At 50.9% G+C, this 21,389-nt stretch overlaps 2 protein-coding genes and 1 long non-coding RNA gene across 3 annotated transcripts; 2 read left to right on the forward strand and 1 right to left on the reverse strand.

The window, feature by feature from the left end:
• The first annotated feature begins 183 nt into the window (after positions 1-183).
• Positions 184-12,092, forward strand: CAPZA1 (capping actin protein of muscle Z-line subunit alpha 1). The gene is made up of 10 exons (XM_057426884.1): positions 184-330; positions 5,686-5,749; positions 6,006-6,057; positions 6,911-6,974; positions 8,061-8,267; positions 8,648-8,727; positions 9,166-9,244; positions 9,728-9,799; positions 10,414-10,476; positions 11,087-12,092. The coding sequence occupies exons 1-10, from the start codon at positions 292-294 to the stop codon at positions 11,225-11,227; spliced, it is 861 nt and encodes a 286-aa protein (XP_057282867.1). The 5' UTR covers positions 184-291; the 3' UTR covers positions 11,228-12,092.
• Positions 3,533-14,096, reverse strand: LOC130608702 (uncharacterized). The gene is made up of 3 exons (XR_008974620.1): positions 13,935-14,096; positions 6,587-6,683; positions 3,533-3,808 (listed from the first exon to the last, which is right to left on the reverse strand). It is a non-coding gene; the product is annotated as an uncharacterized LOC130608702 (long non-coding RNA).
• A 421-nt stretch (positions 14,097-14,517) lies between these two features.
• On the forward strand, positions 14,518-21,389 carry MOV10 (Mov10 RISC complex RNA helicase). Its single transcript, XM_057426901.1, has 22 exons — positions 14,518-14,686; positions 15,527-15,623; positions 15,727-15,860; positions 15,948-16,186; positions 16,255-16,495; positions 16,897-17,016; positions 17,122-17,275; positions 17,358-17,512; positions 17,625-17,801; positions 18,083-18,230; positions 18,301-18,462; positions 18,561-18,664; positions 18,946-19,043; positions 19,132-19,251; positions 19,337-19,439; positions 19,628-19,751; positions 19,830-20,021; positions 20,148-20,222; positions 20,317-20,442; positions 20,606-20,694; positions 20,824-20,945; positions 21,162-21,389. The coding sequence occupies exons 1-21, from the start codon at positions 14,553-14,555 to the stop codon at positions 20,936-20,938; spliced, it is 2,907 nt and encodes a 968-aa protein (XP_057282884.1). The 5' UTR covers positions 14,518-14,552; the 3' UTR covers positions 20,939-20,945; positions 21,162-21,389.

Genomic DNA, 21,389 nt, shown 5'->3' on the forward strand with positions numbered 1-21,389 from the left:
GGCGGGCTCCACAGGCGCGGGCAGAGCGCTCCCCAGGCCCATCACCGCTCCTGCACCGGCGGGGCGCGGGTCGAGCGTCCCGGGGAGCCCCGCAGGGCCCCGCGGCTGCCACTGCCGGCGGCTCCGCCAGCGCGGCCCTTCCCGGTCCGCCCGCTCCTGCAATGGCCGCCACCGCGGCGTCTTGCCCGCAACTAAGATGGCGCTGAGCGCGCTTCCGGGCCAACCCGGCGGCGGCGCGCGGTCGGCCGCTCCCGGCATGCTCCGCGCGGGGCCGGGCCCAGAGCTGCCAAAATGGCGGACTTCGAAGACCGGGTGTCGGATGAGGAGAAGGTAGGGAAGGAGCCGCTGCTCCACGGCGGGATCAGACCCCTGTCCCCACAGCACCCGCGGGAGGGTAGCGGGCGGGAGGTGGTGAGGAGGGTCACCCGTTCCCGGTATGCTGGTCTGTGGCCCGGTCTCCCGTCGCCTCCGGGTGGGCGGGCCCCCGAGCCCGGCCGGGCCGCTGCTGCCCTGGTGAGAGGCCGGCGGCCGGGGATCAGCGGTTACCGCAGCAACTCTTTGCTTTTCGGTTTGTTTCGGTGCAGCTGAGGTGGCTCGGCGTGTCTTTGTGCGTGGAAATACATTCTTTGGTCTTCCGCTTTCTCTTTCCTGGTCAACAAAGTTAGCGGCGTCTTCAGAAGGTGCTGTGCAACCTATTGGGTTCCAAAACGCCTTCAGAGCGTGTCTTCACGTTTTCTGCTTGCCTCAGCTGCTGACAGTAACTTTGATGTTGATCCTACAAATTATACTGGGTGGAATAGAATCAGCCAGGTTTGAAAAGGGCTGTAAAATCAAGTCCAGCCGTTCTCCCGGGTCTGCGAGTCCCCCACTAACCCATGTCACTGAGGGACTAAGCAGAAGCAAACTGGCAGCACTGATGCCATTTAACACATGAAACTTGCCTTTTCTGCCAGGTAACGCTAGTTGCCTACAACAGTAGTTAAAAATCCACTGTTACTCTTCCTTACATAATAACAGAGATTACATGTAGCTTTTTGCTTTGTTTCTTAATGATCTGGAGGAGGTATTAAGCTCATGGATCTTCAAGGATCTTGCAAGTCTGGAGATTGCTTTCATTTTTCCCTTAAACTGCCTGTTTCAGCTTCCTTACAATGACATTCATTGTGAATCAAGCAGAGCTTTAAAGGTGCAGCTCATCCTTTAGTTAATATTTTAGATGGCATGAGCATTGTTGGAAACGGAAATTCCAGAACTGAATTCAAATGGCCTTTAGCATGTAACTGAGATCTATCCAATGGTGTATAAACTATTTTCCCCTGGCATCATTTGGCTGAATTTCACTTGAAGTGATACAACTGAAGTTATCATTGCGTCTGATGTGAAAATGAAAACAAACCTGAAGCTTGCATCAAGGCCTGGGATTTAGTCTGGGACTGAGAGCTGGTGGTGCAAGGACTTGGGGTCACTGGGTGGGGTTTTTCCTCCTTTTGCTGCATTCATCTGAAATTTGTGGTTCTTTCAAAGCACATGCAGGGAAGCAGTGTCCTTCAAGAAGTGGACTGCGCTTCCCCCAAGTGCTGTACCTGGCAGAGTAGATGAGATTTCACTTGAAATCGGAGCTTACATTCTATTAGATGTCCTGGCTCAGGCAACCTAGATTCAGTTTAAAGCAGCTCCATGCCTAGCATGGGTAGAAAAGGATAGAGAATCTGAAAAAGAAACATACAGTGAAGATTTACCATAGGATCCATTTCATAACCTTTTAGATAGGTCTGGACCTTTTATATATGGTTCCTTTTTTAAGTCTGAGTTTGCCAGTGCTTCAAGATAAACAAAATGAATTCATTGCATCCCCTGCCAAGTCTCACTTCTTTATTCTCTGTATTTTAGGTAAATTAAGGGGTTCATTTTAGTTTAAGGTCTTCTGCAGCCTACCCTATTGTCTACTTAAGTTCATCGTGCTGCCATTTTGCCACTTACACTCATGGCTGAGCAGCTTCTCTCAGCCACTTTCCCCATTTCAGCAACAGGAAGCGAGTTCTGCTGGCATGGTGCACAGCACCTGAAATGGCAGCGCTGGCCAGGAAGTAGGTCAGCTTGCAGAAGTCTTGTTTTGGTGCTTCTGCAAATGAACATCCTGTTATGTGCTGACACCACTTTGAAACAAAACAAGTCTCAAAACCAACTGCAATTCAAATGCTTGACATTTAGGATTAATTACTCCGCAGCCTGTTTCCTGCACTGCACTCCTGAATTCAATAGTTTGATTTAAATGCTTTGTATTTAAGGTTGGATGGGGCTTGGAGCAACCTGCTGTAGTAGAAAGCGTCCCTGCCTGTGGCAGGGAGTTGGAACTGGATGAACATTAAGGTCCCTTCCAAACCAGACTGTTCCAGGATTCTGTGATTTTATTGCTCCACACAAGAGACAGGGCCAGGGATCCCTTAGAAAAGTCAACGCCATTCACTGGCGGCATTTTCTTTGTTGATGGCTGGTTTTGTGATAGCATTTGATTGAAATGCAGGCTCCATTCTGTTTTGGCTTAATTTTGTTCATCCTTCCAAGGAAAAAGAGTTTGTGGAAGACTAAAAATCTCTCCTGTGATATTTACTTTGGTTTTGGTTTGTTTTTTCTTTTTTTTCCTACTTTTTCCACAAGGATCTGTTTATGAGAATCTATTGATCTAAAAGCTTATTAAAACAGTGTCCCTTTTATGAGGGTTCCATGTACAGTGCAATTCTGCAGCCACAACACGGATGAATAAATTCATAAAATACTAAATTTTATGTCTTTTTAGGGGCCTTATTTTTCCATATGTTGAAGCACCTCCTAGAAGGGAATCTATTCATCTGGGGAGTTAATTTGCAGGATGTATTCTAGTGCAGTCCTCCCACTGACAGGCATCACAGCATGAAGTGCTTTAGCACAGTGCCACACTTCAGCACAGGGAGACACCTGCGCTAGTGCTTCCACTCATGCTTTCTTAGAAAAGCACATGGTGTCATTTCAGAAGCCCCTCAGCTATTTTGGGCTGGCTCTCAGCAAAGGCCACAGAGAATATAAAGCAGAAATATCTCTCTTAGTTACTTATACATTATCTTCATCACCTTCCAAATATCTGACAGTGAAATGTAACAAGACTGTGGCAGCAGTCTCTCCTTGTTACAGTTCTGTAGATAGTGAAAACTTTGAAACAGCCAGAGCTACGTTTTTAGGATTGCTGGATACTAACAAACCTTATCTAGAAGCAGAAAACTAGGAGAAAGTACTTTGCTATTCTGTATTGCAGCAACTACACAAGTCCTTTTAGGGTTTCATTTGTATTGCAGAATTACTTAAAGCATGAAGATAATAGATGCTCAGTCCAGTTAAGGCAGAGCTGTTACTCAACACTGTTGGAATAAGGCAATGTACCCTTTGTTTGGGAAGCTGTTATTTATTTCCTTTCATGGCTTGCTTTAAATCATTATGTGACAAACAATACAAACAACAATTAAGAATTAAAGCAGGGAGTACGGTTGAGAGAAGCAAGTTATGTACAGCTCTGGCATAATTCAGCTGAAGAGGGTGGATGTATGCACGTTCCTTTGGTTTACTGCTCAGATGAAAAGTAGAAAAAGTAACCAGGGTTGTCATGAGCACTGTTCTGCAGTCACCTTCAATAAATGGCTGAGGCAGGAGGGCTCATTGCCCAGCTGCTTAGCTGTGCTTATTGCAAGGAATGTGACTTTTATTATTCCAAGGGAGAGTTTTAATTTGTGACATTTCCTGTTTCAAGTGTTCCAAGATGAGTCTGTTCCTTTTGGGCCTGTAAAAACCATAAAAGATTTGATTTTGAAAACCATAAACTCACTAGTTTCAGCAAAAACAATTCCTAGACCACCTAAGTTCCATCAGTGCAAGACATGTATATTGGATTTCAGAGCACAGTGCAGGTTTATTACTTTTTAGAAGAGAATGGGGTTTTTCTGTTCCAGCTTCAAAGGTCTTTTCATTTATTTATTATATCACTCACAGCTTCACGTCACTGAGTTCTGCCACTACTCTGACACTTCATGGCTGAGCTACAGACCAGTTTCCAAGAAAACACTACAAGATGGGAGGAGTAACATGCAACAGAATGGCATAAATGGTGTGTCTGCTGCTCAGGGTTAGGAGGGACCAAGGCAGCATTAGAGGATCACAAAAAACAACCCCAACACCTTCTCAAATTTGAATGCTTTCACTTGGAGGCTCTTATCTGACTTTTCTGGTTCATTTTGGCACTTTTCCTTGCCCATTTCTGCCAGTTCCCAGCTTTTTACCTTGCGTCTCCATAGCGCCTTGTGCATGCTGAGCACATAACGTGGCTTTTCAAAGTCCATGGGGTATAATTAGCTGTGGAAGCAGTGCCATGGCAGTTGATGTAATTGATTTACTGCTCCATTTCTAGAGGGATCAGCCTCTGCTACTTCACATGCTTTTTGCTGTGAAGCTGTGGCATCTAGTTCAGCCAGTCGTCAGCAACAAGCAAGTTGCATCACAGGGAATCACAGTGTCCTGCAATATAAGGTGTAAGGTTCTCTGAGTGCAAGGTGCTGCACATGGGTTGGGGCAGTCCCAAGCAGAAATACAGGCTGGGTGGAGACCAGATTGAGACAGCCCTGAGGAGGACTTGGGGGTTTTGTGCGATGAGAAGCTCCCCATGACCCAGCAGAAAGTACTTCCAGCCCAAACCAACAACCCTGATGTGGGCTGCATCCCCAGAGCACAAACAGACTGTGTGAGCAGTCGAGGGAGGGGATTCTGCTGTGTTCTGGTGAGACCCACCTGCAGTCCTGATCCAGCTTTTGGGCCCCCAGCATAAGAAGAACATGGAGCTGTTGGTGTGAGTCCAGAGAAGGCCATGGAGATGCTGTGAAGGCTGAAGCAGCTCTGCTCTGGAGCCAGGCTGAGAGAGCTGGGCTGGGTCAACCTGGAGAAGAGAAGGCTCCTGAAGGGGAGACCTGAGAGCAACTCCAGTGCCTAAAGGGGCTACAGGAAACCTGGAGAGGGGCTTTGGACAGGGGGATGTAGGGACAGGCCAAGGGGAATGGCTTGAACCTGCCAGAGGGGAGACTGAGATGAGCTCTTAGGCAGAAGCTCTTCCCTATGAGGGTGCTGAGGTGCTGGCACAGGGTGCCCAGAGAAGCTGTGGCTGCCCCATCCCTGGCAGTGTTCAAGGCCAGGTTGGACACAGGGGCTTGGAGCAAGCTGCTCTAGTGGAAGGGGTCCCTGCCCATGGCAGGGGTTTGGAACTGGATGAGCTTTAAGCTCCCTTCCTACGCAGACCACTATGATGTGTCAAACACTCCTTAGTTCTGAGGTTGTGCTGTAAGTTACCATCTAGTTACAATTACACTTCTACTCCAGTGGTTTCTTATTCTTTGTGTATCTTGCCATTTAGCTGACTGATTACAGTTCACAGGTGCCCATGTGAAGTTTGAGCTTCTTCCTGAGTACATTTAGAATTATTCTGCTACATTACACTAAAAAATCTAGTTTTAAGAGATTATTTCTACTTTGACAGTGCATGCCTAGATTTCTTCCTAAATCTGGCACTTCTATCACTGTCAGAGTTGATATTGATGGTGAATTGCTTCAGTGTAGGTTGCAGTATGTGTGAACTCAGTAAATTACCTCTAGTCCTTTTGTGCTTCTCTGTAGGTGCGTATAGCTGCAAAATTCATCACTCATGCACCCCCTGGAGAATTCAATGAAGTGTTCAATGGTAAGTAAAAAAGGTAAATTGATCGGTAGTGTTTTCTTCACATTTCATGTATTATAAGAGTCTAAGGCTCTGTCACAATACAGTGCTTTTAAGGTTAGGAAGTGGTGAGGGAAATGCATGCTGTCATCCTGTGACTACACATGCTTAATGAAATGGTGTAATCATTTTAATGTTTGTATTTGCCCAGTTGGAAATGAAATGCATGAAAAGAAACATTTGATTAAAACCCCAATAACCTGCACTCTCTGTTCTCCAGATGTCCGGTTACTGCTCAGCAATGACAATCTTCTCAGGGAAGGAGCAGCACAGTAAGTACTAATATTTCAAACACATGTCAAATTACCATCAGAGATGCATGTTTTCCTACACCCATCACTCTGTGACAAAGCCATCTATTTGTTATATTGAGAGCAATCTTCTGTTATTCCTTATCCTCCCAACAAAATACATATTGAAAGGCATGGATGATTCTTTTTAAAGCCCTAAGTCAGAATTTATACTGTAGAGGCCATATAAAACTGACAGGAAGGCACTCTGCCAAGAAGTTTTAACTCTGCAGCAGCAGGAATGTCTGATCTTGCTGAAGCATGATTTGGAAAGCAAGTGGAGCCTGAAATACTGAGTAATCCTTAGCTGAGGTTCAGAAAAAGAACTGCCCTGAAAAGAAGAGCTTTCAAAATACCTTGTTTACTTACACAGTCTCATCAGAAGGTGTTTAAAGATTATTGCACACAAGCTTTTTGATGCTAAGATCTTCCTGCAAGCTATGTGACATGTCACTCAGCAGGTCTTTGCATAAGAAGATTGTTGTGAATATTAGGCTACTCCTTTGCTTACCTCGCTGCTGTCTGAATGGGAGCTGGGGTGTTCCTGTTTTGGCCTGCTCACGTTCCCCCAGGCTGCCTGCTGTTCCACTTTTGAACTCTGTTCTTCCCTGATCATCACTAAAAGAAACCTGGCTTCAGACCTGGGGTTTTATAGCTATCTTTAATAAAAGGCATTGAAAAATCCTTTAAAAGTGCTCATGTGTATTATTTGCTAAGTTAGTTAAAATTTTCTATAATATAAATCATACCATGTACTACTTTTGATTGTACATTTAACTGTAGTCAAATAGATGTGCATGTACAGCTAAAGTTCATGTTCTCTTAATTCTTACAGTGCATTTGCACAGTATAACATGGATCAGTTCACTCCGGTGAAGATAGAAGGGTATGATGATCAGGTAAGGGAAGACACTCTGCAGTTGAGTTTTGTATTACTACACTGTGCAAACCCAATAAAAATGTTCCATCAAGATGTTGGCTAGCTTCATTCTACTTAGAAGTTACCACCTCTTCTCCTCTCCCCACATCATTCTGTTACCAACCTTTTGTTCTTATAGAAGCAGCATAAGTAAAATGTTCTTCTAAAGCATTGTCTGATACTACCCAGTAACTAATTCATCGTCCCTTAAGTGAAGCTCCTTGCTGAATGCTCTTAAATAGGAGTATGAACAATTAAAGATTATTGTTTGTTTAAAGCTCACTTGCAAATCCTTATGTTGCTGCCTGCTTACAGCTCCTACTGACAAGCAGTAATAGATTCATTTTCTGCATTTTTAACCCATTCCCAGCTACTGTACAAAGTATGTCTGGTCTGTTCACCAAGCCAGGTGCCTCCATAGCTTTCCTGCTCTCCCAGATACGTTCATGGGAGGCAAGTATTTGAGAGGGCTGTCCATAGAAATATCTTTGACAGGAGAAAGTTACAGAACAGCCTGCAAAAACCCCAAAATCAGTATTTGGGAAGCCAGAGAATTATGGTGAATAAGACAAAGGAGAGGGGAGGTACAGTGCTACTTTGCTGTGTACTTTACTTGGTGTTTATTAGAAATAGCCACATCTCTGTACCCTTCTTCACCAGAAGGAGAGCTATTGCAGCATGAAGCATGACAATAAATGCTAAATCTCAGAGTAAATTTTTTTTATTCCTTCAGAAACGAGAAAGGGAAACAGCAAAAATAACTTCAAAAGCAGAACCATCTGTTTGTACTGTAAGGATGCCCAACTTTAGGCTAAACTTACACATTATTATAATATAGCCATTTCTGGGAGAGAAAACTAAGTGCAGTACTACTGTGAAGAGCAGAGTTTAACTCCAGCCTCATTAAGCTACTCTTAGTTGAAATTATTACTGAAAAACATTTTTTCTTTAAGTGGTATTATAGCTCAAAGAAAGAATCTATGAAACATTGATATCTATTCTGATAAGGAAAAACACTAAGCACCACATTTACAGCAGCATATCTTAATTTCAACTTCTTTTACAGGTCTTAATCACAGAACATGGTGATCTGGGCAATGGCAGATTTTTAGACCCAAGAAACAAACTTTCTTTCAAGTTTGACCATTTAAGGAAAGAAGCAAGTGACCCCCAGCCTGAGGACACAGAATCAGCTTTGAAGCAATGGAGAGATGCCTGTGACAGTGCATTGAGAGCTTACGTGAAAGATCATTACCCCAATGGCTTCTGTACTGTTGAGTATCCATCTTTCCCTGAAAGTTCATTGTTCCCTGTCAGGTGCTTTGTGCTGGGCAGTGCTGTTGGAATTCTCCAGCCTCACGAGTGTTTTCAACAATTTTAGAATAAGAAGTTCCAAAGAGGGTGCAAATATTTTGTTTGCACACAGTATTAGATCTTCTTTCTCATAGTCAGGACTACCAACCACCTGAGCACCTTTGGTTAAGTAACAAGAGGCATAATTTGTTCATGTGAAGGTGTTGCACAATGTCATTAGTGGTGTATGTTCCCAGTGCAATACCACAGTAGCAAGCCTCCACAATGCTGCCAAGAACAGAAATGAAGAATGGCTTTCCTCTGCTCTTGGGCCTTTTTAACTCTTTTTTCTAAACACAGGTTTATGGTAAATCTATAGATGGGCAGCAGACAATTATTGCCTGTATTGAGAGCCACCAGTTCCAGCCCAAAAACTTCTGGTAAGACTATTTCAATGTAGTTTATTTTCTTCCTTTACTGGTCCTCGAACAAACCTATCCTCTATGTTTTGTGACACAGTCTGAAGAACAAATAGTTTTGGGCTTCCAAAAAAGTTCTTTTCTCATTCTGTAGTCTCTTTTCCTTGCAGCCCCCTTGGCACTTTCCTAAAGCTTTCGGTGTGGCTCAGTGACATACCCAGAGAGAAAGGTTTTAGCAGAGGCAGACAGATACCCCCTTACATATTCCAGAGCTACTGGAGCTAGTCTGTGCTGAAGCTGCATGGGGTTTTGCTGTGCTTCAGAAACTTAATTCAGTGCCATGCAAGGCACTGTAACACTGGTCATAAGCTGACAGCAGAAACAACTTGCTCTGGTTAGTTTGGTTCTTTTTGTTGTTTGAGCTTTTTGGAAATGGTTTTCATGCTTTGCTTGTGTTAGGAACGGTCGTTGGAGATCAGAATGGAAGTTTACCATCACACCACCAATGGCTCAGGTGGCTGCAGTGCTCAAAATCCAGGTGAGTTACTTTTTCTGGCAGTAACAGAAAAGAGCTGCATCATGCTTCCCTTACGCAAATGCATTTGACTCAGAATGAGATGCTGAAGTGTAGCCAAGATGTCCTCCTCAAGTCAAGATGCTATTACAATTCAAGAAGTTAAATGTAGTGTTTCAGACATCATCTACAGTCTGGCCTGTGGTTTATTATATAGCATTACCCTATAGGCCTCCAACTCGGCTTCACATTATATGGCTAAAACCTATACCATGAATTCTTTTATAATTGCTCTTATTTCAACTCTAGGCGTTTACTGCATTAACATAATCTTGAACAGTCTTGACAAAGAATGAAACCTTTTAGAAAATCCATCCTGCTTTTAGTCTCCACGTAAGCAGAGAAGACTGGCACAACGATGCTGTTGTGCCATTCTGGTAGCATTGGGGGCTCTAGGGATTGCAAAATGAGTGTTAATGATAACCTGCATTTTGTTTCTCTGTTCAGGTTCACTATTACGAAGATGGCAATGTTCAACTGGTTAGTCATAAAGATATCCAGGACTCTGTACAGGTTTCGGTAAGTATGATAAAAGATGGGTTTATGATAAAGCAACCGTTTTATTCCTTAAACACTTCATGACCACATTGTCTTGATTTGAGAGTAATATAACTTTAGGGTGACTAGTCAGCGTAGTTGTAGTGTTTAGAGTCACATGGGAAACACATTCTCAGTTGCTTAGACTGTATTAGGAGTCTCTATTGGAAAGCTTATCCTACAAGATTCGGTTCAAGAGGCCAAAATGTGCTTTTCTGTCTAAGTGCAACTGTCTGTGAACAGTAAGAGCAGTATACTAAGGGAAAATAAGTCCTCAGTACAGTGGAGGGAGCAACAGTCCTGAAATGCCTAATTCTATGCCATGAAGGTCTACTTCCCTTCTGCTCGCTAGGGTGCAGTAGTGCTCCAGTTTGGAGCACAAGCTTCAGCAAGTACGTGAAATCGTAGAACAGTTAGGGTTGGAAAGGACCTTAAGGTCATCTAGTTCCAGCCCCCTGTCTTGAACCTCAACATGAGGCAGAAGTTACTGAAGTTTTCCACTTCATCTATACTCAGCCTATCATTTGAGAAGAAACGCATCATACAGCTTCTGTAAGTTGGTCTTAAACATACAAATTTCTTTTTCCCCTTTGTAGAGTGATGTCCAGACAGCCAAGGAATTTATTAAGATAATAGAAAATGCAGAAAACGAGTACCAGGTAAGATTAGTGGTGGTTAAATAAGCATCAAAGAATCACAGAATGACTTGGGTTGGAAGGGACCTTAAGGATTATCTAGTTCCACCCACCTATAATGGAATCATGCCAGTCTCCATTTACAGCTAATGGAAACATGGAAAACTGACCTTTAATTCTGTCTCTGGCTGAATCTGATATCGATTGTAAGAATTACTTAGGAAAGGGCAGCAGTATTTGTTTAAAGAACAAATTTTAAAGGTATTTGTAATTAAGAATCAGGTTTGCTGTGGGGTTATCTTAAATGGCTACAAATGATCCCTGGAACAAGCATGGAAGAGGAATGGGCAAGTCTATGAATCTTCCTCTGGGATAGTTAAAAATACTGAAGAGGAAATTTGTGTCACAGCTTTTTCTATTGTCCCAGCTTGCATATAAAGAAACTCAGTACAGGTAAGTCAGTGAAACACCAAAGGAGATACCATTAGGTTTATAAGGGGAATTTATAGAGACCCTTTTCTTTACACACACCAGTGACTGTTGTGTGTCTTCTCCTCATAGAAAAGGGTTGTGGACTTTACGGTGATGCTTTCTCAGACTGTCTTACTACTGCTGTCACTGCTTGCCTTTGCAGACAGCAATCAGCGAGAACTACCAGACGATGTCAGACACCACTTTCAAAGCCTTGCGCCGGCAGCTTCCTGTCACCCGCACCAAGATCGACTGGAACAAAATCCTCAGCTACAAGATTGGCAAAGAGATGCAGAACGCTTAACCCGGGAACGGGGAGATGAGGAAATGTTTGTGTGCAAAAAACAAATGTGGTCCTATGCCAAGTAGATGGTTTCTAAACCAGTGCAGCGTTTTTCTAGGGCTTTCAAAGTTAACAGGTTTTCTAGCCTCAGAGAGAACTGTGGAACAAATAGCATTGTCTTTGTGTTTTGTGTTTCCTGCTGCATAAACTTCCTGTTGTGACTGCATTTACTGATAGGTTGTTTTAATTAAGCCACATTTCATGGCTCAGAAGTGTAGCTGTTTTCAATCACTGGTTGGAAAACTTCCTAGCTGGAAAAGCCCTATTATAAATACAGCTGAGGGTGCAGAGCATTCCCCTCACCCATGTACAGCACTCCAGGTACTCCAGTAAGTTTGTCAAATCTGCCAACAGCCCCCAGTGCTATGCTGCAAGATACAGTAAATGCAAGAGACAGCGAGTCCTCGTGTAGCCTGACCTCCACAGAGCAAAAGCCTGCAGGCTTAGGTTGTACTATATCAGATGAGTTTACAAGACCCTTTACAGAACCCCCCCCGCCACGCAGCCAGCTCTTCCAGGGACACAATTAGTGGGTTTTTAACCTGAAGATTTGAGCCATGTTCCCTAAAAGTGAACGTTTTTGCTCTCCCCTCCCCTGTGTGTGTACGGTTATCAGGCATCTGCATTTTTACAGAGCTGCAAGCTCCTGTGTTGAATCACTGCTGATCCATGTAGGCTGGATGGTGATTAAAGATGCAAGTGTCTACAGAACAATAGGTATGTTGTGCTTCAATGCTTTGTGGCAGGTTCCTAGAATTTGTATCACAGGTGTATGGATGGATAGTGTACAAAATAAATAAACTTGCACCAAAGTGAGAGAAAAAAACCTTTCCATTTTGTCTCAATCATGGCCAGTTTCTTACTATCTTAAAGGGGATTTTAGAATCAATCTCTTGCTCTCCCAGTGCTTGCTCTGTTGCTTTTCTTCCCCCCGTAAAAGCAAAAACAATCCTACAAGTTTCGCTGTAAGGGGAGGCTGAAGAAACATGTTTCTGCCTTTCAGGCAGAACTCAGAACATGTATTCACTGCAAAATTAAACCTTTGGTGAGCTTGCTTTGCTTTGTTTGCACTTGGTTATCACTGGGCCTTCCTGCAGTTGTGGTTTTTAAACTGGCTAGTGTCTTCCTGGGTTTAAATACACAAATGGGTTGGGATGGGGCTGACTGTGCATTCCACTTCAGGCTTTGCCCAGTAACATCACAAAAATAAGTGTGTCTATCCTTTGTGAGAAGTTTTGTCTAAATAAAATATATTTGTATTTGCTGTTGAGACTGACCTTTCATCCTCCAGGCACCCTCTGTATCCAACAGTCTAGTGAAAATACACTGGTCTTTGTTTTAAAGCCATCTGTGTCTGGTCTTTCCTGGTTTTGCTTGTGTTAGCTCCTGCTGGAGGCAGATCAACAGGCATCAGCCCGAAATCGGGGCTGGTGTTGTATGCAGACCCACAGGTGATGCTCCCAGAACTTTCCAATTCAAAGAGCACTGATTGAAGCCCTGTGCATGCAGGAAAGCAGCAAATGAGGTTGTTCCACTCCTCATGGGAACACCTACAGCACCTTTCCTCCTCAGCTCATGAAACACTGGCAGTGGGTTGCATGCTGTGCCAGGTGAAGCAGGACCATCTCTTTCTGAGGTGCTGCATGCCACCAAGCAAAGAGGTGCTCAAGGCCAGTGCTCCAGTGGACAGTGTTTGTAGAAGAGTCACCTCCGTGCCTGTGGTGCCCAGAGTTGAAAGGTTGTGTGGACAAACAAAGGTCCTGTGCTCTGTGGCCATGGTCCCATCCAGACAAGCGCTGCAGTAATTCCAAGAATGTGGAGCAGAAGCAAGGCCCAAGATAATGCTGTGCACACAACAGGGCTTTTATCTGCCTCAAGGCTTTTCCCCGCTCTGGGTTAGTTACACTGTGAGCAGCTCACCACCTCCTGTTCCAGCCTGAAGGCTGTTTCTATCTCTCTGTCCTTCTCCAAGTCTTTAGCTAATCATCCTTTAGGGCAACTCATTCCCTGCCCACTCCTGGCCCTTCTCCCCCACCAGCCTTCTTTACAGCAGGCTCAGCTATCCCAGTCTTAGCTCCTTCCCAGCTCCCATTTTTTCCTTGGAAAACCAGCTCTTTGTGTGACCAATCACCACTGGAGCACTAAGGAAGCACCAGCCCAGCAGTGACACATACCCAGAAGCATCCTAATCCTTAAAGTTGCGGCCTGTGGTCTGCTGGAGACTAAAGGCTTCAGTGGAGATTGAGGCCACCTCTGGAGCAGCACATACCCTGTGCTGGCTCTGCTGAAGTGTGCAAGAGTCAATCTGACCACGGAGGAGTCGTGGTGAGCAGGCACTGCAGCGTGAGCGTGCCAGGGAAGGCAAAGCCAGCCCAGGCAGCAGCAGGGCTATTCAGCTGCACCAAATGGAGAGAGGTTTTTCTATCGGTTTGCAAGATCAAACCTTAAAGCTCCAAGATTCTGCCTGCAATATGTGACAGAAAGACCGACAAGCAACTTCTCCAGAGGCTACATCTCCATTTTCCAAGCCTCAGAGCCATCAAACAGCCTACAAGGAGCCCTCCACCATGGGTCTATCAGGCATCTCCAGGCAGCAGCGCATTCTTGGCATGGCCTGGGGCAGAGGAAAGACCACCCATGCTAAAACCAGGGAAAACAGCAGACTTACCCCAAGACACCCAGGCCACAGACAGGGCCCAAGCACTGCTTTGAGCAGTCCCAGCGTCTGGAGCCGTTTCACAGGGGCAGGTCGGGGATCACCATCCTCACTGGGCAGGCTGGAGGGTGAAAGAACAGTAAACCAGGTCCTGCTGCTGCCCTATTTATAGAGCTCCTGCCTCTCATCATTGGATACAGCCCTGCCAGCACCTGGGCTCCTCTCCTGCCCCCCCGGGCAGCTCCAGCCAGTGTTACTGGCCGGGGGTGGCGACAAGCCCAGACCTCTGACACCCACCGCTCGGCTCCCCCAGCGCTGCACTTCTGGGGTGCCCCTGTGGGGTACGGGGCAGGGGATGCACCCCTCGGGGGTCCGGGCTGAGCCATCCCCACAGTCTCGCGTGGACCACGCAGGCGGGACCCCCCCGTGGGGTGCGGGACCCCAGGAAGTGCGGGGCGATAGGGCAGGATCCGGTCCCTCCCGACCGCCCCCCCCCCCCCCGCGAACCACTGTGCGGGCGGGCCCGCAGCGCGCACGGCCCCTTTCGCTTTCGTTTCCCCTTACGGGGAGAGCTCCAGCCCAGCCCGGCACAACCCTGAGCACCTCCTCCCGGCTCGGTCCTGTTCAGCCATGCCACGGGTCAGCGTAGTGGAGGCCAGGCTGCGGGGGGATGAGTTCGTGCAGTTCCTGCGGGACACGGGCCGGGAGCAGGAGAGGCGGCGGGACACGCTGCGGGGCATCTACAACCAGGAGTTTCGGTACAGGTGAGAGCGCTTGGCCAGACCCGGGCAGCATCGCCTGGCACTGACCCCCCCCTCCCCCAGCACTGCCTACTCCCCCTGGCCAGCATCACTGGTCCCCAGCCAGCATCACTGGGGCTTCACATGGAGTGTGAAGCCAGCTCCAGTGGGGTGTGCTGGGGAGCAGTGTGGTGGGGGGGGTCTTCAGGGTCTCTCCTTTGTCATCTGCCTGGTGGGATGGAAGAGCTTTGCTTTCCGAGCAGCGAGGACCACCGGGGCCTGTTAAACACGGGCTCTGCTCCCTCGAGGCATGGATTAAACCAAGCACCACTGGGATCTGGAAGCAGAAGGGACAGAGCTGCCCCTCCGCACACCAGCCCACATGCCCCCGAGCTCCTCTATTGCACCACAGCCGTGCTGGGATGTTATCCAGCTGCATGCCCCCCACCAGCAGCCACCTGGGCACAGCTTCAGACCCCCAGTGCCTGCCTCACCCCATTGACACCGGTCACGCTGGCTCCTGCCCAGTGTCACCACTGTTAATCATTGGCAAAGCCCGGGTGTGGGGGGAGAGACCTGGGAAGCGCAGTAGCCGTGCCTTGGAGGAGCTCCCATCTGCGCTGCTGCTGTGCAGGGGCTGACCCCTCTGGACAGCCTCTGTTCAGGGTCTGGGAATGGGGACATGTCCCTGCCCATTCCTTCTCCCTCTCCTGGCACAGCAGGCAGCCACCGCGTGCTCCTCACCCCAACCTCAGCCCTGCTCCAACTTCCCTTGTTCCCACTTTGCCTCCTCTCGGCTGCAGCGCTGAGCACAGCCCAGCCGTGCTCTGTCCCCCCCCAGAAACCTCTCCCTTGTCTGTGCAGGACTGAAACGAGAATGCCCAGCTTCTCCTGTGTCCTGTACGCGCTGAAGGTGACCCACCGGGTGCAGGTTCAAGGGGAGCTGGTGCGCTTCAGGAAGGTGAGGGATGCCGTGGGCTGGGGCCGTGCAGCAGCAGCAGCACTGGGACTGGCTCTGCTGGAGCTGCACCTGGGGCCATGCTGATACTGGTTGCTCCCTGCAGAAACAGCAGCGCGTGGTGGTGGCAGACCAGTACTGGAGACCCAGAGCGAAGGCAGCGGCGCCAGTGTCCACATCTGCCTCAGGGCAGCAGCCCAGCTCCCGTCCTCGAGCACCCCTGAGCCGTGCCAAGAAGTGGTATGAGCAGCAGCACCCTGCCCGCACCCACAATGCCCTGGGGTATCCCGTGCCTCACTTGGAAAACCTGTTCCTGCCTTCCCACAGGGCCGAGCTCATCAGCGAGAAGCACGGGGTGAAGATCTTCTCGGAGCATGACAAGGGCAACGGGCACATCCGCTTCCCGGTGGTGTGCGGCAAGCGCTACACGGTCACCGTGGTGGTGCAGAACCACGGAGCAGAGGCGGTGACGCTGCGGCGGTGCCGGCCACGCAAGCCCTCCAAGGAGCTCTCCTTCACTGATGAGCAAGGGGTGACACAGGGCCAGTCGCTGCTGCTGCACCCAGGTAGGGTCCATCCCTTGCACCCTGCCCTGTCCCGCTCAGGACCCAGCACTCACCTCTTGGCCGCGCAGGCGGCACATACCCCATCCAGGTGCAGTGCCTGGCCTCCTACAATGGGTACTTCCATGTCGTGGTGGACTTTGAGTTCATCAAGGAGCCGAATGTGTCCTTCAGCATCGGGCGCTGCATCGCTGCTGTCGCCGAGAGCCAGCTGGCCAAGGACCTGGGGCCCTCGGCACCGTTCCAGCCTTACCAGGCCAGCATCCAGCACCCTGTCACTGTTGTCACCGAGGATGGCATCCCCCCTGATGGGTATGTGGTGGGGTCATAGAATCATAGAATAGTTTGGGTTGGAAAGGACCTTAAGATCATCCAGTTCCAACCCCCCTGCCACGGGCAGGGACACCTCACACTAAACCATGGCACCCAAGGCCTCCTCCAACCTGGTCTTGAACACTGCCAGGGATGGAGCACTCACAACCTCCCTGGGCAACCCATTCCAGTGCCTCAGCACCCTAACAAGAAAGAATTTCCTCCTTAGATCCAATCTGAACTTTCCCTGTTTAAGTTTAAACCCGTCACCCCTTCATCCCTGCGCAGTGGCCCATGGTGGTGGGGCTGGGGACACCCTGCTTGGTGGGGACATGGGTGGTTGCATCCTGGGGGCACCCCAGCTCTGCAGTCCCTGTGGCACTGCTGTCCCCTCTGCCCAGCTTCCTGAAAAGCAAACTGGAGATGGAAATCCCGCTGTACACCTACCAGTACCCCAAGAGCCTCAAGGACACGATCCTGCTCGGACCCAGCAACGCTGGCTCCAGTTGGGCTGCCATGCAGTGAGTACTGAGGGATGGGGGCGACGCTGCCCATCCATACACCTGCCCCTGCTGCCCCTTAGCTGAGGTGTTCCCAGGGCACGGTGACATCCCTGCTGCCTTCAGGTCCATGCTGGAGGCTCCCCTCCAGGCTGGGAACTACCAGGAGAAGTTCCAGCTGCTGCTGCACCTCGAAGAGATCCAGATGGAGGTGGACATCCGGCGCTACGACATGGAGGACGTGCCCATGGTGCAGGACAGGGGGCTGCTGGTCCTCGACGTGCGTATGGGAGCCAGGGTGGGGGGCAGGAGGGGTGCTGGGTGTCCCGGGGGTGCCGGCATCACCCCAGCGTTGGATGCAGGTCCCTGGTGTGGCTGAGAACCGCCCGTCAGTGCTGAAGGGGGATCACCTCTTTGCCAACCTGAGCAGCGAGCGGCACCTCTCCCCACTCGTCCAGTACAAGGGCTACGTGCACGGTGTGGAGCTGGAGAAGGTCAGCCTGGGCTTCTCCTCCAAGTGAGTGGTGTCCGGGCTGGCAGGGCCCTGCTTGGATGTGCCAAAGGTTTGGGCAGAGCCCAGGTGGGTGCAGGGAGCATCCCCGTGCCCTGCTCACGTGGCTCCTTCCCAGGCTGCAGAAGAAGTTTGTGAACAACCTGAGGTTCGATGTGACTTTCACCTTCAACCGGCTGCCGCTGCAGGTAAAGCACCGGGCGGCAGCCCTGGCCATGGAGCGTGGCTTGTCCAGCCTCCTCTTCCCCTCTGCCTCCTGCCACAAGTCCCTCTTCACGGGCACCTTCCAGCCGCGGTGAGTGCTGTGAGTCGGGATGGGGATGGGGATGGTATAGGGACGGGGATGGGATAAGGATGAGGATGGGATAGGAATGGGGATGGGACGGATATGGGATAGGGATGGGGATGGGATGAGGATGCGATAGGGATGGGGATGGGGCGGGGATGGGATAGGGATGGGGATGGGATGAGGATGGGACGGGGATGGGGATGGAGATGGGGATGGGGATCGATAGGGATGGGGATGGGATAGGGATGGGGATGGGAACCCAACCCACTCTGCCTCTGCTCCTGCAGGTGGTTTGACCGCAAGCTGCAGGCGAATGAGGAGCAGTGCAGAGCTGTGACACAGATCGTGACAGGCATGTCCCGGCCAGCCCCATACCTTGTCTTCGGCCCCCCTGGCACTGGCAAGACGGTGACTCTGGTGGAGGCCATCAAGCAGGTGAGTGGCTGATGCCCAGGTCCAGCACTGGTCATGGGGCTCAGCATTGTCACCCCCTCCTCCCGCCTAGGTATGGACGTGCTTCAAGGATGCCCAGATCTTGGCCTGCGCCCCATCCAACAGCGCTGCAGACCTGCTGTGCCAGCGCCTCATCAAGGACATTGCCCCCCGGCACATCTACAGGCTCCTCGCCAGCTCCAGGAACTACGAGGAGGTGCCTGCTGACATCAAAGTAGGTCTCAATCCCTCTGTCCCAGCCCCTCCATCCCAGTTCATCTTTAATGGTGGCCCCCACAGAGAGCAGGATCCCACCAAACCCCTGTGTTTCAGCCCTGCTGCAACTGGGATGATGAGCAGAGCTGCTACGTGTACCCCAGCAAGGAGCACCTGGGGCGCTACCGGATCCTCATCACCACACTGGTGACAGCAGGAAGGTCGGAGGACCTGGGGTTGTTCCCACTGCCCATGGCAGGGAAGCTCACTGGCTGCCTTGCAACCAGGCTGCAAGGGGGGTGTCCCAATGGGGTGCAGAGGAGGGTGGGCAGCAGCAGGGACCCCTTGTCTGCAGGAGGATGAGGACAAAGGGGGTGTGAGGCGATGCCCAGGGGGTGTGAGGGGATGCTAATGGGATGTGAGGGGATGCCAAGGGGATGTGAGGGGATGCTAATGGGATGTGAGGGGATGCCAAGGCAGCCTCACTCCACTTCCTCCCCAGGCTGGTGTCGGCCAACTTCCCCCCGGGATATTTCTCCCATGTCTTCATCGATGAGTGTGGCCAGGCAGTAGAGCCGGAGAGCGTGGTCGCCATCGCAGGTGAGTGGTGCCTGGCTGCTGTCCTGGGGACCAACCCTTCTGAGTCCTGGGGATCCCCCTTCCCCTGCTGAGCTCTCCCTCTGCACAGGGCTCCTGACTGCCATGGACCAGGACACCAACCCCAACGGGGGGCAGCTGGTGCTGACAGGAGACCCCCAGCAGCTGGGCCCCGTCCTGACATCTCCACTGGCCATCGAGCACGGCTTGGGTGAGCAGGGAGAGGGGACGGAGCGCTGCTGGCACCCAGGGGTGGAGCAGCCTTGCAGGGAGCCATGGGGTCTTGTTGGGCACAGGCACCTCGCTGCTGGAGAGGCTGATGCTGCACAACCCCCTGTACAAGAAGTCAAGTGGAGGATATGACCCACAGTTTGTCACCAAACTGCTCTGGAACTACAGGTGGGGAGTGGGACAGCATGGGGATGGGGCTGCTTGGTGTGTGCACCACGGGCTCTGGCTTCCTAGAGCCTTGTAGTGCCCTGGCTGGTGCAGGAGATGGGATCGGGACCCCTGTCCTGGGTGCGTGGTGCCTGGGAGGGTGCTGGGGCTGTGTGGTACCCACCCTAGGCACTGTCCTCCCTCCGCAGGTCCCATGAGGCCATCCTCAGGATCCCCAACGAGCTCTTCTATGACAACGAGCTGAAGGCCTGTGAGAGTGATGAGTTTGATGTCCGGAGCCTGTATTGTAACTGGAAGGAGCTTCCCAAGAAAGTAAGGGGAAATGCAGGAAGGGGAAGAGGGGAGCCCTGAGCTGTAGGTGGGGCAGAGCCCAACTCTCTGCACCTCCAGGGCTTCCCCATCATCTTCCATGGGGTTTGCGGGGAAGACCGGAGAGAGGCCAAGAGCCCCTCGTTCTTCAACACAACTGAGATCGAAGTGCTGGTCGAGTACCTCAAGAAGCTGCTGCAGAGCCGGGGCAAGGGGGGCTGCCCCAGTGTGTCACCAAAGGAGGTTGGCATCATCTCTCCCTACAGGAAGCAGGTGAGGGCACGGCTCTGCAGGCAGAGCATGGGCAGAGACCTCCCCATGGGACAGAGGGGCAGCCCCAGGGCTGCCACACGAGGATGGCTCCATGACCTGGCCCGTGCTTTGTGCCCCCCACCCCAGGTGGAGAAGATCCGGAAAGCCATCACCTCCCTGGATCCTGTCCTGCGGGCGCTGCCGGACATCACACTGCTGAAGGTATGGTCCTGAGAGCCGGGGGAGAGGAACCCCCCCCTGTCCCACCACCCTGGGTGCTCCCCAGCCCCTCGTCTGATGCCTTCCCCCCCCCAAGGTGGGCTCTGTGGAGGAGTTCCAGGGCCAGGAGCGGCGCATCATCCTCATCTCCACCGTGCGCAGCTGCAGCGATTACCTCCAGCTCGACCACAACTTCAAGCTGGGCTTCCTCAAGAACCCCAAGGTACCTGGGGTTCCTTGGAGATGGCCCCTTTCCCTTGGCACCCCCCCCCCCTCCAGTTAACAGGCAGAGCCGTGCTGGGTGCTCAGCACCACATCAGAGCTGCTTACTGGGGAGGAGGCTGCGAGATGCTGCTGCAGGTAAAACGCTTCTTGTTCTCTTTCAGAGGTTCAACGTGGCCATCACCAGGGCCAAAGCTCTGCTGATCGTGGTGGGCAACCCGGCTGTGCTCAGCAAAGACAAGCACTGGCAGAGGTGAGCCCTGTCCGGCTGTGCCTGGATGATGCTGGGACATGCCCGGTGCTATGCAGGCAGCGAGTGCAGTGCAGGCAGCAGGGCCAACGGCACCCTCCTGCCCGTGCTCCCCTTGCTCTGTGCCCGCAGGTTCATCAGGTACTGCAGGGAGGAGGGTGGCTACACGGGGTACCCCTATGAGGAGGAGAGCCAGGCAGCAGACGGCCTCGCCACGGACCTCCAGGCGCTGCACCTCGGCAACTAGCACCCAGGTGAGCAGGGCTGGAGCTGCTGGTGGAGCTGTGGCAGGAGTGGGGTGAGCAGCGGCAGAGCTGGACCTGCAGCGCCAGCATCAGGGGTCAGCAGCGGTTTCATGTGTGTGATGGGCACTGGGGGCTTCTCCTGCAGCAAACACGACGAGGTTGAGGCCAGGGGCTGGCTGTCCCCTCCCAGGCCAGCAGCCAGCTCTGCCATGGGGTTTTCTGCAGGAAACTCACCTGGGAAAGGAGAAGAAGTCCCATGGAGCTCCAGCATCCCTCAGCCTGCCCCTGGCCTGCAACAGCAGCCTGCTCTCCCCTTGCTTCAGTGCATCCCTGCGGAGACAGGGCTGAGCCCCCCCCGGCAAGGGGGTTTCCTGACAGTCACTGCTGCAGCCAAGAGCCCTGGCATGGACCATGGGGCATCCTTTATCCGCTCTCACAGAGCGAGACCACACC

The sequence above is a fragment of the Pezoporus wallicus genome, unplaced genomic scaffold (assembly GCF_028554395.1).
Source record: "Pezoporus wallicus isolate ANWC-B61680 ecotype Strahan unplaced genomic scaffold, APGP_CSIRO_Pwel_v1 contig_11646, whole genome shotgun sequence".
NCBI classification, from domain to species: Eukaryota; Metazoa; Chordata; class Aves; order Psittaciformes; family Psittacidae; genus Pezoporus; species Pezoporus wallicus.

What these genes read in the sequence shown, in the direction of transcription:
- CAPZA1 (XM_057426884.1), top strand. Translation starts at nt 292, where the DNA reads ATGGCGGACTTCGAAGACCGGGTGTCGGATGAGGAGAAG. An exon ending in CTCAGGGAAGGAGCAGCACA is followed by an intron (nt 6,058 to 6,910) that starts GTAAGTACTAAT and finishes TAATTCTTACAG; the next exon opens with TGCATTTGCACAGTATAACA. An exon ending in ACCCCAATGGCTTCTGTACT is followed by an intron (nt 8,268 to 8,647) that starts GTTGAGTATCCA and finishes TTCTAAACACAG; the next exon opens with GTTTATGGTAAATCTATAGA.
- MOV10 (XM_057426901.1), top strand. Translation starts at nt 14,553, where the DNA reads ATGCCACGGGTCAGCGTAGTGGAGGCCAGGCTGCGGGGGGATGAGTTC. An exon ending in TGGTGGAGGCCATCAAGCAG is followed by an intron (nt 18,231 to 18,300) that starts GTGAGTGGCTGA and finishes CCTCCCGCCTAG; the next exon opens with GTATGGACGTGCTTCAAGGA. An exon ending in GGAAGGAGCTTCCCAAGAAA is followed by an intron (nt 19,752 to 19,829) that starts GTAAGGGGAAAT and finishes CTGCACCTCCAG; the next exon opens with GGCTTCCCCATCATCTTCCA.